A 15,446-nucleotide genomic window follows, 5' to 3' on the forward strand; every position below is an offset into this window, starting at 1 on the left:
CAATGAAAATTTTACAAATATCACTCACTTTTTGAAAAACGTTTCATGTGCTAAAACTTCCGTATGTTACTTCTCCAATGGCAAATAGACTCTTACCCGTTACTACAAAAAATAAAAACCTGTTATAACAGAGACCCAACAAATACCGAAAAATGTCAATCCTCAGAACTAAAATACCAGTTCTGTTTAAACTAGTTGATTTCTCTCTGTTCCTATCTTGGATACCTGGATTCTCACCACTGTAACAGAATGCTTGCTTACCATGGACATCATCACAACAGTAAAACTGAACTAAGTGCGGGAATGTTCTTAAAAGACCACATGCAAACAGTTCAGCAACGACAAATATACCAATGAGCACCCTCACATCAGTTCTCTGACACAGCCAAGTTAATCGCTGAAGTGGCTTTTAACTGGATCACAGCAAACGGTGTTCTTTTAAAATTAAGAATTATGTCGCTTTTTACTACCCCAAGTACATTACTGGTTTCTATAACTATCAGATTATTAATCACATTCTAGATTAAATATGTATAATTACTTTTTATAACATTTGATATCAGTTCAAAAGAGAACACTGAAACATAAGAACTCAACTAAGTGTTATTGTAGTATATGGTACTTTGGACTACTGAAGTACTGAGTACAATCATGTTTCATAATCTAAAGCTTGTGTCTATGGAAGTTTGAGATTTTAATGCTGTACTGTGCAGTATAACCATTTCTGAAGGTAAAAGTATTTTTGTTCTATTTTGAAATGGATTTATGTAGAGAAAGTTAATAATGGAAGATAAAATTAGGCACTTACTGGATACTGGTTTTTCATTGTTCAGTGGTATAAAACTGGAAATTTAAAAACATTTTCTTTATTAAAAATTGTATAATTTACATATCTAAGACAAATTGGACATGTGTAAGCAATTGTTGACAACCTTAAGAGATCTCCGAGTCATCAGGTTTTATACATGACTGATACATTTACTGTGAGAGATCCTTCCTCAGGAGCCAGTGCTGACTAATTTACACAAAAGAATTTAACAAAATGCCGTCTGTTATGGGGGCTGAGCATTGTATCCTGAGTGGGTATCACTGAACTATATGTTACTCTTATCCATGGGCATGCGATTCATGGACCATGAAAGGCATATCACTGACCAAAGTGTAATTATAATTTATTCCAAAATTGGCATATCAAATATTGAAGGTAAATTATAAAGTTATACGAGAGATATGCAGTGACTGCAAGGCATGAAGATGACAGCAAATGAAGGTAAGCACCTTACTAGAGCAGAGCAACTGATAGTGTTTTCACCACTTCCATACAACTTAACATGTTATTGCGCCTATCAGTCCCCATCATGCTAGTGCTGCAATGTATTCTTGTCATAAGCAGTGGTGGTCGGCATTTAAGCGTAGTGACGACACTCAAGGGGAGCCTCCATCTCTGCCGGTCAGGCCTACCCTCCCCCAAGTGTCCATCTCCAAATCTCCAGGTCTCCAGGTCTGAAAGTATGACCTCCAATGCATCTTACTCTCGACTAGACTGAATGTGTGTATGTATGTACCACCCTGGCCTTGCTGCCCAAACCCAAATGCGCTAAAATGCTCTCCTGGCAACAGTCTTTTGCACACATACGATTCCCAGCCCACACTTACGATTCCCAACCAATCACCTGACTTTCCACCAATCACTGGCCAATGGTTTAATTCTGTATATCTTTCATCCTCCCTCCATAAAAGCTCCCCTCTTAATCAATTTTGTTACTGCCCTTCTCTAAGAAGCAGAACTTAGGACCTACACAACAGGCCAGCATACCAATAAGTTCCTGCTTGGCGGGCCACCAGCCACGCAATGGAGTCACAGTCTGATCTTTCTGCCACACTTTCTAGGAGTATCATTTCTCTAAAATCGCTGACACCACTGACCAGTTTTTCTTGTTTCCTTGAGAACATGTGTGACCTGGAGGCTATACTGGGTGGAACAATGGAGGTTGTGGTTTTAACACTGAGTTGCACTGTAGTGTCCTTGGTCCTAGTGGTTTGAACTGCACCGCCTCCTATGTCCCAAGGGAACATCTCCGTCATGGCCCTTCACTCTCCCTAGTGCTCACTGCCACTGATGGTTCCATGTCCACCTGTACACAATTTTATTCTTTTTTCCATATACCGGAAGACACATAATGGTGTATGGCAAAGGGTATTTTCGGAACCCTTATCTGATCCCTCCAACCCTGTTCCACTCATGAATAGTGCGTGGGAAGAACGATTGTGTGTAAGCCTCTGTATTGGCTCCAATTTCTCGAGTTTTCTCCTCGTGGTCAATAAGTGAGGTGTGTGGGTGTGTGTGTGTGTGTGTGTGTGTGTGTGTGTGTGTGTGTGTGTGTGTGTGTGTGTGTGTGTAATATGTTGTCCAACTCCTCATGGAAAGTGCTGTCCTGAAATTTCAGTAGTAAATTTCTCCATGATGCACAATGTCTCTTGTAACATCTGCCAGTGGAGTTTGTTTATGATCTCCGTAACGCTCTCTCGCCAGCTGTACGATCCCGTGACAAAACACGCCGCTCTTCATTGGATCTTCTTTATGTCCTGTATCAGCCCTACCTACCTGATAGGGATCCCAGATAGATGAACAATACTCAAGAATTGGGCGGACAAGTGCGTTATAAGCCACTTCCTTCGTGGGAGAGTTGCATATCCTTAAGATTCTTCCGATGAATCTAAATATTGTGTCTGCTCTTCCCACTGTCTGTTTTACATTGTCATACCACATGAGGTCACTCTGGACAGTTATGCCTAGATATTTTATGACAGACACTGTCTCCAGCTGTTTGTCATCAATAGTGTGTAGCTGTACAGCAGTGGCTTTCTTGTCCTATGTATGCACAATATGTTACATTTATTTATGTTCAGGGTGAACTGCCAGAGTCTGCATCATTCATCAATTCTCTGCAGGTCTGCAAGTAGCCTGAAAGAGCATCCTTAGCAACGGTACTATCACACTTGATATTACCTTTACATCTATTTATTTAGTCCCGTTAAGAGCACGTATGAAATCATCCACCCAATAGTCTCCTAATCTACCAACCCCTCCTTCCTGGTCACCATGATGATCTATATCCTCACCAACAATTAATTCACTTTGAAGGCACCATCTACAAACAAACCATTTGTACAACAATCGGCAGCCGCATAGCACCATCCGAAGCCAGTCTATTCATGGGCTGTCTAGCGGAATCCGTCCTAACCACCGAGAATCCCAAACCCTTCACCTGGTTCAGAGTCACTGAAGATGTGTGTTATCTGGTCTGAGGGTCTGGACACACTATCCACATTCCTCCATAACATCAATGTCTTCTTCACCGTTTGCTTCACCTGGTCCTCGTCAACTCAACAAGATACCTTCCTTTATGTGCCTCCACTTCAAAGATGGCCTTTTTGAACCTACCAACTACCTGCATTACCCTCCCTCCCCCCCCCCCTTCAACAACTGCTACCTATTCCATACCGTGGAGTCTCTTATTATACAACCTAGCCACCTGTGGCCATCCTGTATGTAGTGACAAGCAGGCCATCCTCATATATACTGAGGCCTTCACAAATCAATATTACCTGCACAACTTTGTACAGAAACAGATCTCTCAATGCTTGTCTCTCCAGTCACATACCATCTTCCACATTCCCACCATCCAGCCACTAAGAAGCACTGCCCTCGTGACTTGGTACCATCCATCAGAACTGCAGCAATTAGACCACATTCTCCACCGGGGTTCTGACTACATCTTGACTTGTCCTAAAATGAGTAACATCAAACCCCTATCCCTCCCACAATTTATTCTGCTATTCACTGAAGATATACAACGTCCTTGTCCATCCCTACTACACACCTGCTCCAAAACCCTTGCCTCATGGCTCATATCCCCTGCAATAGACCTAAATGCAAAACGTGCACACGCACTACTTACATAGTTGTTCAAAAACGAAAGGAGGGGCACAAACCTTATTCTTGCTCTATGTTTTGTTATGACAACTTTCTTACCCATACAGAACTACAGAATGTAATTCCTTGGGGAATTATTTAATTAAATCAAACAGTAGCAAATTGTGGGGGATGAATCATTACTTGCCATATATAGACATGGTGCTAAGCCGCAGACAGGGACGACACAAAGGCTGCTATATACTTGAGCTTTTGGCCAAAACAGCATCTAAAGTAGGAATATCCCCCCCCCCCCCCCTCTCTCTCTCTCTCTCTCTCTCTCTCTCTCTCTCTCGCACACGCAGAGAGAGAGAGAGAGAGAGAGAGAGAGAGAGAGAGAGAGAGAGAGAGAGAGAGAGAGAGAGAGATATATTCCTACTTTAGATGCTGTTTTGGCCAAAAGCTTGAGTATATAGCAGCCTTTGTGTTGTCCCTGTCTGCGGCTTAGCACCATGTCTATATATGGCAAGTAATGATTCATCCCCCACAATTTGCCACTGCTTGATTTATTTAAATAATTCCCCAAGGAATTACATTCTGTAGTTCTGTATGTGTAAGAAAGTTGTCATAACAAAACAGAGCAAGAACAAGGTTTGTGCCCCTCCTTTCATTTTTGAACAACTATGTAAGGAGTTGGATTAAATCTATTGATACATCAAGCTGCTGTTAAATTTCCTCTAATGAAATTTACTGTAAATTAGTCCATCTTAGTTTTTGAGAAATAATTTTGAATATAGTTATATTAGACTTAATTCAATGACTGTGAAATAAATATGCAGTGTCAGTTGTAGCAGTAATTAAAAGCTCATATTATTTAAATCAAACGTAGGGAAAAAATTTATCAATGAAACCATGGAAGATTCCATAGAACGTTTTTATATGCTGCCTGTTGTTGTTCATCTTCATTCTTAGATTGGATGCTGTTTGATTTTATTACATTGCCAAAACGTGTGGCATCCACAGTCAAAGAATTTTTCTTACTGGCAAACAACAGTAGTGAAAGATGGGTCTTTGATTTAGATCAGAAAAAGAAGAATTGTATTATTGCCAAGGCTGGGCATAATGTAAATTTTGGTTCCATTGTGTTTTGCTTATGTAACAACAGAATTTGTGTATACCCATCACAAATCAAAATTTTGTTACTCTTATATAGACTCATTTCCAAAGGATCAGCAAGCGACTGAAGTGTGCACAACTTACCTCTATCTCCTGTGCCTGATCCTCTATAACTCCCTGGTGCTGTTTGAGGCTTGTCTCCAACTCTTTGTTCCTCTCTAGCAAAGTCTTTCCTAGCTCTGCTGCCAACTGCAGATCTGAAACACAAAATTTCCTATCACTACAATTCCAATGATGCTGTAGTTCTACACTAAAGTAACCTGTGATGTGAGTGACAAAACAGAAGATGATCACAGTGTAATCCAAGGTAGTTTTCTTTAGTGATGAATTGCTAGATATTTGCAAGAGAATTAAAGTAAGTTTCGAATCACATGCAATCTTCAGAACTCAAGCACATATAACTTTCAGTCATCTTTCTGCTCATCTGCCTATAATATGTGTAACTTGTGTGCAATCCTCCCTCAGTTTAATGCAGGAAAGCCTTACGTAAACATCATCTGAAATATAAACTTTCCTTAGATACATTATGTGTATATTTTAGTAAAACTCTTTGATTATCTTTCAGCCCATAAATATTATGAGGAATAAAACTTTCAGGCAACCAGTTTGAAGTATTTCAGATGTAGCTACACTGCAGAATGCTAAGAGTCTACTACGTTCATTATAATTAAATACTTTAGTAGGCTTGCAAAGAAGACAACATATTTGAAGCATGGCATTCAAATTAACTCAGGAGCATTGAGCTTAATATACTCTTAATTACCTTGCAAATACACAGTGAAGAGCGAACACTAGAAAGTAAAGTCATTCAAGGCCTGAAGGTCGATTCGACATTTACTATAATTTTATCTGCACAGTCCAGTTTTGTACATCCTACTCTTCCCCTTAACCGTAAACTGAGTTAGCCATTACAGAAGTATCTACAATTTTATGTGACTCAACCACAGTGCTTTTTTCTCACACTTATCGACAAGTGATACTAAAAGAATTAGGAAGGCCTAAATCTGAATTCAAATCATTTGGATTTCTGTTCAGAGTTGAGATGTAAGTGCTCAATTTTGTTGCAGATTGAGACAGATTCATATGCCCACTGTAAACACTACTTCAGACATCTTAGTACAATGTGAGACTGTTATAAAACAACATCAAAAGAGGATGTCACCTGGCTAGCTAAATACCATACCAAAGATTTTTTTCTATTGCTAGCACTTAGGGGTATACAAATCTAGAGCAATCACTGAAGTGTGTACTTATAGCTGTTCTACAGAGGCAGGTAGTTGTACCAATAAGTCTGATGAATTGACTATTCCACAAAATGCTGAAGAACAATCTTCCTATAACATTATAGAAGGACTTAACGAGCCTGCAGGTACATGATGCATTCACAGATGAGGGGGAGGGGGGGGGGGCATTAATGACGATGTCTAATAAGGCTGCGCCCAATACGCAACGTAGTTAAAATGACTACCTCGCGGCCATTCTCCTTGGTGGTTTCTAGTAACATCCACTGCTTTAAAAAAGCAAAAGCAGCTGTAAATGGTTTTTTTTTTCTCTATTGAAAACTGGGGTTAAAAGCGAATGCTTCAATCTCCGTCACCATCTGTTAGAGTCTGAGAAGCAAAGCGTGCAATAACCTCATTGGCCAATCAACGGCCGCGTTTTCACCACTGGATTGCCGGCGTTCTACTTTCATTTATTAAACTAGACAAGATCTTACATTCTGGAAATTCACTTCTAGTTGCCACCCAAGTTTTCCAATTACGCTATCGATTTTCGCTCCCATGTAAATGCATAACCGTTGTGAAACGTGCTTCGGTTGTCAGGTTACGTCTTGTTCTCAAATTATTCTTCTAATATGGAAGGAGTGACTTACTGTGGAGTGCAGGAGAACCACAGGTATTAGACTGAGCATGAAGCTGTCTACCTCAAACAATTAAGTGAAGAGAGAGAACGATTGTGCTGACAAATCGGAAACTGGGACAGCTGTTTTCCAGACGCCATGTTTAACTGGGCTACCAAATCCGCTTCAGAATAGTGCTGGTGGTAAAACACTGTCTTCTTCTTCTTCTTCTTCCTCTTCTTCTTCTTCTTCTTCTTCTTTAGTCCAGAGAGAGGTTTGATGCTACTCTATCCTGTGCAAGCTTCTCCATCTCCCCGTACGTACTGCAACCTACATCATCCTGAATCTGCTAAGTGTATCCATCTCTTGTTCTCCCTCTACGATTTTTGTCCTTCACGCTGCCCTCCAATACTAAATTGGTTGTCCTTTGATGCCTCAGAATATGTCCTACCAACCGATCTCTTCTTCTAGTCAAGTTGTCTCACAAATCTCTCTTCTCCCCAATTATATTCAATACCACCTCCTCATGTGATCTACCCATCTAACAATCAGCATTCTTCTGTAGCACCATATTTCGAAAGCTCCTATTCTCTTTTTGTCCAAATATTTATCGTCCATGTTTCACTTCCATACATGGCTACACTCGATATGAGTACTTTCAGAAACGTCTTCCTGATACTTTAATCTATATTCGATGTCAACAAATTTTTGCTTCTTCAGAAACGCTTTCCTTGCCATTGCCACTCTACATTTTATATCCTCTCTACTTTGACCATCATCAGTTATTTTGCTCCCCAAATAGCAAAACTCATCTACTACTTTAAGAATCTTATTTCCTAATCTAATTCCCGCAGCATCACCCGATTTAATTCGACTACATTCCATTATCCTCGTTTCGCTTTTGTTGATGTACATCTTATATCCTCCTTTCAAGACACTTTCCATTCCGTTTAACTGCTCTTCCAGGTCCTTTGCTGTCTCTGACAATTACAATGTCATCGGCGAACCTCAAAAAGTTTCTATTTCTTATCCATGGATTTTAATTCTTTTCCAAATTTTTCTTTTGTTTGCTTTACCGCTTGCTCAATATGCAGACTGAATAACATCGGGGAGAGGCTACAACATAGTCTCACTCCCTTCGCAACCACTGCTTCCTTTTCATGCCCCTTGACTCTTGTAACTGCCATCTGGTTTCTGTACAAATTGTGAATAGCCCTTCGCTCCCTGTATTTTAACCCTGCCACCTTCAGAATTTGAAACTGAGTATTCCAGTCAACATTGTCAAAAGCTTTCTCTAAGTCTACAAATGCCAGAAACGTAGGTTTACCATTTCTTAATCTAGCTTCTAAGATAAGTCGTTGGGACAGTATTGCCCCACGTGTTCCAACATTTCTACGGAATCCAAACTGATCTTCCGAGGTCGGCTTCTACCAGTTTTTCCATTCGTCTGTAAAGAATTCGTGTTGGTATTTTGCAGCTGTGACTTATTAAACTGATAGTTTGGTAATTTTCACATGTCAACACTTGCTTTCTTTGGGATTGGAATTATTATATTCTTGAAGTCAAGGGTATTTCGCCTGTCTCGTACATCTTGCTCACCAGATGGTAGAGTTTTGCCAGGGCTGGCTCTCCCAAGGCTGTCAGTAATTCTAATGGAATGTTGTCTACTCCCGGGGCCCTGTTTCGAATTAGGTCTTTTACTGCTCTGTCAAACTCTTCACGCAGTATCATATCTCCCCTTTGATCATTTACACCCTCTTCCATTTCCATAATACTGTCCTCAAGAACATCGTCCTTGTATAGACCCTCTATACACTCCTTCCACTTTTCTGCTTTCCCTTCTTTGCTTAGAACTGGTTTTCCGTCTGAGCTCTGGATATTCATACAAGCGGACCTCTTTTCTCCAAAGGTCTCTTTAATTTTCCCGTAGTGAAATATGTCTCTACATCCTTAGGTTTGTCCTCTAACCATCCCTGGTTAGCCGTTTTGCACTTCCTGTCGATCTGATTTGAGACGTTTAGGTTCCTTTTGCCTGCTTCATTTACTGCATTTTTATATTTTCTCCTTTCAACAATTAAATTCAATATCTCTTCTATTGCCCAAAGATTTCTACTAGACCTAATCTTTTTACCTACTTAACCTTCTGCTTCCTTCACTGTTTCATCTCTCAAAGCTACCCATCCTCCTCCTACTGTATTTCTTTCCCCATTCCTGTCAATCGTTCCCTAATGCTCTCCCTGGAACACTTTGCAACCTCTGGTTCTGTCAGTTTATCCAGGTCCCATCTCCTTAATTTCCCAACTTTTTGCAGTTTCTTCCGTTTTAATTTACAGTTCATAACCAATAGATTATGGCCAGAGTCCAAATCTGTCCCTGGAAATGTCTTACAATTTAAAACCTGGTTCCTAAATCTGTGCCTTACCATTATATAATCTATCTGAAACCTTAAGTATCTCTAGGCCTCTTCCATGTGTACTACCTTCTTTTATGGTTCTTGAACCAAGTGTTAAGTTATGATTAAGTTATGCTCTGTGCAAAATTCTACCAGGGGGACTTCCTCTTTCATTTCTTACCCCTATGCCATATTCACCTACTACGTTTCCTTCTCTTCCTTATCCCGCTATCCAATTCCAGTCACCCATGACTTAAATTTTCGTCTCCCTTCACTATCTGCATAATTTCTTTTATCATACATTTCATGAATCTCTTCGTCAGCTGCGGAGCTAATTGGCATATAAACTTTTACTACTGTGGTAGGCGTGGGCTTCGTGTCTATCTTGGCCACAATAATGCGTTCACTATACTATTTGTAGTAGCTTTGCAGTCGAAAACTGGAAACCGTGACTGCACCTTGTGGATAGCTCTCTGTGGGCGCCGCTCAGCAACACCAGCACTGGTAGAGCAGTACAAATGCAGAAGTCGTCTGCATACTGAAAAGGTGAGACGGACGGCCCTACAGCTGCTGCTAGACCATTAATGGCCACTAAAAATGGACGGACAGTGAATACAGAGCCCTGCGGGACCCCATTCTCCTGAATGTCGGGGGAGGGGGGGGGGGAGGAACTATGGGAGGCACCATCTTTGACACAGGAAGTACGAAGAGACAGGAAATTTTGGATAAATATCTGGAGCGGGCCTCTGAGACCCCACTCGTATAATGTGGCAAGGTCGTGTCATATGCTTTTCGTAAATCAAAAAAGATTGCAACCAGGTGTTGGCGTTTGGAAAAGGTTGTTCGGATGGCACAGTCGAGGGATACAAGATTATCAGTGGTAGAGCGACCCTGGCGGAAGCTGCCCTGACATGGAGCCAATGACTCCACAGCCGGCACACCATACATTCCAGCAGCTTACAAAAAACGTTGGTGAGGCTGATAGGCCGATAGCTAGCCACATCACGTGGGTTTTTACCGGGATTGAGCAACGGAATGATGGTGCTCTCCCGCCACTGCGATGGAAAGACGCAATCACACCAGATCCAGTTGAAGATGACAAGGAGATGTCGCTTGTAGTCAGACGAGAGATGTTTCATCATCTGACTGTGGATCCGATCTGGCCCAGGAGCTGTGTCGGGGCAATGTGCAAGGGCACTGAGGAGCTCCCACTCTGTAAATGGGGCGTCGTTTAAGAGTGCGAAAGGCTTGGGGGGGGGGGGGGGGGGTAATTCTCCGACGCAGCGGCTCGAGCATAGTGCTCAGCAAAGTGCTCGGCAATTGCGTTTGCGTCGATAGATAACACGCCATTAATGTTAACACTGGGAACACCTGTTGAGATGTGGTACCCGGAAACACGTTTGATCTTTGCCCAGACTTGGGAGGATGACGTATGGCATCCAATGGCCGAGACATATCTCTCCCAAACATTCGTGCTTCCGTCGTTTGATAAGTTGGCGATTGCGGGCACGGAGCCGTTTAAAAGCTATGGGGTACTCTAGGAAAGGGTGCCGCTGCAGAGCTCACCGAAGCTCCTTAATTGCTTCAGAGACTTCCGGCGACCACCGAGGTACTGCCTTTCGCCGGGGGCAACCTGAAGAGCGATGGATCATGTTTTGTGTCACAGAAACGATTGTTGTTGACACCTGCTCAACCATCACATCGATGTTACTGTGTGGGGGAAATTCAACGTTGACAGCAGAGGTGAAAGTTTCCCAGTCCTCCTTGTTTAAAGCCAATCTGGGCATGCGTCCATGGGCCTGATGCCGGGGCAGTGACAGGAAGATGGGGAAGTGGTCACTACCACACAGGTTGTGATGTGCTCTCAAGTGGATAGATGGGGGAAGTCCTGGGCTGCAAATTGATAAATCAATGGCGGAATAACTACTATGAGCCACACTGAAATGCGTATCGCCCCAGTATTTAAGAGGCAGGGGTCGAGTTAGGACGGTAAAGTTTCGACATTTCTGCCTCGGCCAGTAAGCACGGTGCCACCTCACAAATGGTTATGGGGGTTAAAATCTCTCTAAAGTAGGAAAGGTTTAAGGAGTGGATCAATCAGTGCATTTAATACATTCAGGGATACTGCACCATCTGAGGGAAGATATACATTGCAGACAGTTATTTCCTGTGACGTCCTTATTCTGACAGCCACAGCTTCAAGAAACTGAGTTTAGTACATAAACGTAAACTCCACCTCAGACACTATTTTAGTCGCTGCGGTTCCTGTAATATCCCTTATAGCCGCGGAGGGCAGGGGCCCATATTTCTGGGAACCAGGTTTCCTGGAGGACAATACAGAAAGCATGTCTAAAGCTTAACAGTTGCCGTAGATCAGCCAGGCGGTGGAAAAAACCGCCGCAATTCCACAAGAGGATGACATCGTGAGACTGGGAAGCCATGGAATATTCAATGAGGCTGTTTACGCCTCAGGGACACCTGCTGCCTCCGACTTTTTGTCTGAGCAGTCCATATCCATGGTGTCTGAGGGTCTGGCGACTCGGATGTCCTCAGCGGACGCCAGAATGTCCGCATCATCCGCAGATTCAGAGCTTGTAGGTAGCGGCGGTGTGGGCGCCACCACAGTTCTCTTGGTCTTGAGGACCTCCTCTGTGGATTCCTCTCGCAGCTCCTTGGGTTTCCCTGGCTGGGAGGTCTTCACTGATTCAGTCTCTGGGACTGAAGATGAGCGTGAAACCCTACGACCAGCTGCTTTGGAGCCGAAGAGGACTTACGCTTCTCTGGCTCAAAAGTGGGGACTAATATCCCTGATGGTTGTGGGGGGAGGGGGGGGGGGGGTTGATCCTGAAGTAGGTGGTGCGGGAGCAACAGGGAGGGAAGTGGCCCCCACCATCAATGGGGACAGGTGTAGTCTCCTGGTTCTGTGTGGCGACAGGAATGCGAGGAACTGATGGGGCGGCAACTGTTCTCGTAGTGGCGGCCTAAGAGGTGATCACAGCCACAGGCACTCAAATTTTCTCTTAGCCTCAGTGTAGGTCAGTCGGTCCAGGGTCTTGATCCCATGTTTTTCCTCTCTTTCTGTAAAATCCCGCAATCTGGCGAGCAAGGTGAATGATGCTCTCCGCAGTTGACACAGATAGGAGGTAGGGCACATGGAGTATTGGGATGTGATGGACGTCCACAATCTCGAGATGATGTGGCTTCCTTCGATGAACTCAGCTCTTGCAACTTAATATGTTTTGAACGGACAGAGAATGTTCATAAAAAAGTAATGAAATTGCTTTTTGTCTAATCCAGTTTCTGAAGAAACTAAACCTGGTGGGTAATAATAATAATCGTTGATTTGCTGATGGACCTGATGGCCAGAATAGGATTAAATCTCTGTTTCCAATCTTCAGAACTATCGACTCATCCTGCAAATTCAGGAACAAGTAACAGTCTATATCCACTTCTTGTTTGTAGCATGCTGATTGAAACTGAATATTTTCACACGTCTATCATCATGCACATTCCGTTTGTTCTACCAGATCTGAAGTGCTGTTACCGAGCTTAACATTGTCTTTACGATGCATTGCTCTCCGTAAGGAGTCTCCACGTTTTAAGTTTGTCAAGATGTTGGCCAAGATGTGAAATTCTCTATGATGCCGTGGTGTTCAGACATTTCATTTTCACATTTCTTACGAAATGGCTGCAGCTACAAGAGAAAACGTCGCCCGATCGTTTCAATGGCAATGAGCCAGCCGAATTCAAGGCGTCTAACGGCGAAGTCACATGTCAAGAATGCCAATAGCTCGTGCCGTCGACTGGAATTCTGTACTTGCGGTGGGACACGTTTGACCTGCAACGCTCGGAATCGCACGAACCCTTGGCTAAACGAACACTGTATCATACACAACAGCGGACTGTGTCATTTACATGGCAAACTCCGCATTTGTCTGCTAGCACAAACAGACTGTGGCATGTTGTAGCTGCAGCAACAGGTGCTTGGATTGTGTGGAAGGTATAGCTGCAGTACGAACGTGTGTGAGAGTGTTCGCATGTGGGTTACTGTATAAACTATGTAAGGCGTTATCGTGAAGATAATTAATCCTAAGAATGTGGTCCAAATATTAGGGACAAAGTTGCGACGTGCTGAATATGGAAATGAAATCAGGGTGGAAGATAGAATGTTCGCGGATACGTAACATAATAATTCAGAACCATAATGGGTATGACACAGAAATACACGACGTTACGCTGGATCGATATACTAATTTTGGACAGGAAGAACCTCAAGCAGAAGATAGGCTGACGACGTCCATCTTCTGAGTAATAAGAACAGTCCACTCGAAGTGGATACGAACTATCTCCCCCAAACAGTCGAGTGCCAGTGTATTAGAAAATATGGATGACAGTGTACTAAAGAACATTTATGGAGGCTGTAACAACCGCACCTTCAATTCTTATAGCAAACTAATGAGGAGCTACAAGTGTATGAACAGTAAATCAAATGGCAGATCAATTCTAAGTTATGCAACTAGAAAAAGCCGAGCAGGAGCTCGTTTCATAGGAAACAAACTGTCGCCATTACAATACTAACTATAAAAGAACATGGAATATCCCAATTTGAAAGAGCCACATGACATGGAACTACAGTTCACTATTGGAATTTGCAAATCTGGGCACTAGAAGCGTCTAAAATAGTTAGCTCTTAGAATTGCAGAGTTTACATTTCTCTTATCGACAATCTTGAAGCTGAATACGGGATGTCATCTAGGCATGTTACTAGATTTGTTACATTTAAGGACACAGAAGACGATAATAGTATACGTCAGAATGCAAAACAATTTTTGGAAGAAGTGAACATGTTTATGACAGAACAGTGTGTGAAGAAAGTAAATGTTTTGAACAATGACCAGAGTGAACTCTAGTATTAAATGCCTTTATCAACATTGTGTCAGAGGAAAGAAAACTACAGCTAGAGTGTTGCAGTCCGTCCACAGCCATATCAATGACAGGCAGAATAGTAAACAAATTATATATTCGTCCTCATGAGGCACGAGGCACTTTCGATCCAAATATTTGCCCGCATCTCGGGTTCGATTCCCGGCGGGGTCAGGGATTTTCTCTGCCTCGTGATGACTGGGTGTTGCGTGCTGTCCTTAGGTTAGTTAGGTTTAAGTAGTTCTAAGTTCTAGGGGACTGATGACCATAGATGTTAAGTCCCATAGTGCTCAGAGCCATTTGAACCATTTGAACCCAAGTATTTCGACGAGTCTTGGAACGATCTGCCCACGAAACATTCATGTGGAGGCAAGCAAGGGCGGAAAAATTCGTAAAGAATACAAGAAACGTTTTCTAACTTCAGTCCTTGGAGAACACACAACAAGTCAAAAGAGCCTATTGCTGTGTGATTCCTGGTCAGGCTACTCAGACCGTACCCTGATGGATGCAAGTTTTCCGTACAATGTTATGATAAGTATACTACCACCAGAAACTAAATATTGCCCGCTTTTTTATGTTTACTTCTTTCGGCAATACAAGCTCTGTATTAGGATTGTTGATTTTTTAAGACTACAATGTTCCAAACCGCAAATGAAGATACATGAATGTTATTTCATCGTCAGACTCCACTCCATCACTTACAATCACCGAGGTATAGGCCTATGTTGGAATATGCCTGGAGAAAGTCAGTCTGTGACATCGACATACCCAGATAAGCATTTGAAACAGTATTTAGTATGGCTTTTGATGTATAACAGCTTGAATGCTCAAGCGACTTTGAATGTAAAAACGTGGCTTTAGTGAGGTGCGTGCTTTATTCTCTTCTACTTTGTTGTAACCACTTCATCGCTGGTTGGTTGGCTGATTGATTCCTCCCCCTCCCCCCTCTCCTCCTCCAAACAGCCATACCATCGGTCCCATTACCTAAGATGGCAGAAATCAAGGGAGGAACAACACAAAGCACAGCCCAGTCAAGGGGAAGGGGTAACTGGCAACCAAAGAGAAAAATGGGACGTTATGGCAGCAGAAAGGGGATGGAAGGGGAAGGAAGATAAGGGGGAGATGGAAACATGGAGAGCAGGGGTGCCCCAGAATCGCTACGCGCGGTTGGGCACCAGCACCGCCACTGACCCGTCCCG

General features: G+C 42.7%; 1 protein-coding gene across 3 annotated transcripts in view; it reads right to left on the reverse strand.

Moving 5' to 3' along the window:
- LOC124605695 (cerebellar degeneration-related protein 2) overlaps positions 1-15,446 on the reverse strand; it is a 475,868-nt gene that overhangs the window by 25,750 nt on the left and 434,672 nt on the right. For all 3 annotated transcript variants that reach the window (XM_047137567.1, XM_047137576.1, XM_047137559.1), the window contains exon 2: positions 5,177-5,289. In XM_047137567.1, coding sequence (XP_046993523.1) covers positions 5,177-5,289 — 113 coding nt within the window. The remainder of the gene's footprint in view (positions 1-5,176; positions 5,290-15,446) is intronic.

The sequence above is a fragment of the Schistocerca americana genome, chromosome 1 (genome assembly GCF_021461395.2).
Source record: "Schistocerca americana isolate TAMUIC-IGC-003095 chromosome 1, iqSchAmer2.1, whole genome shotgun sequence".
Classification (NCBI taxonomy): Eukaryota; Metazoa; Arthropoda; class Insecta; order Orthoptera; family Acrididae; genus Schistocerca; species Schistocerca americana.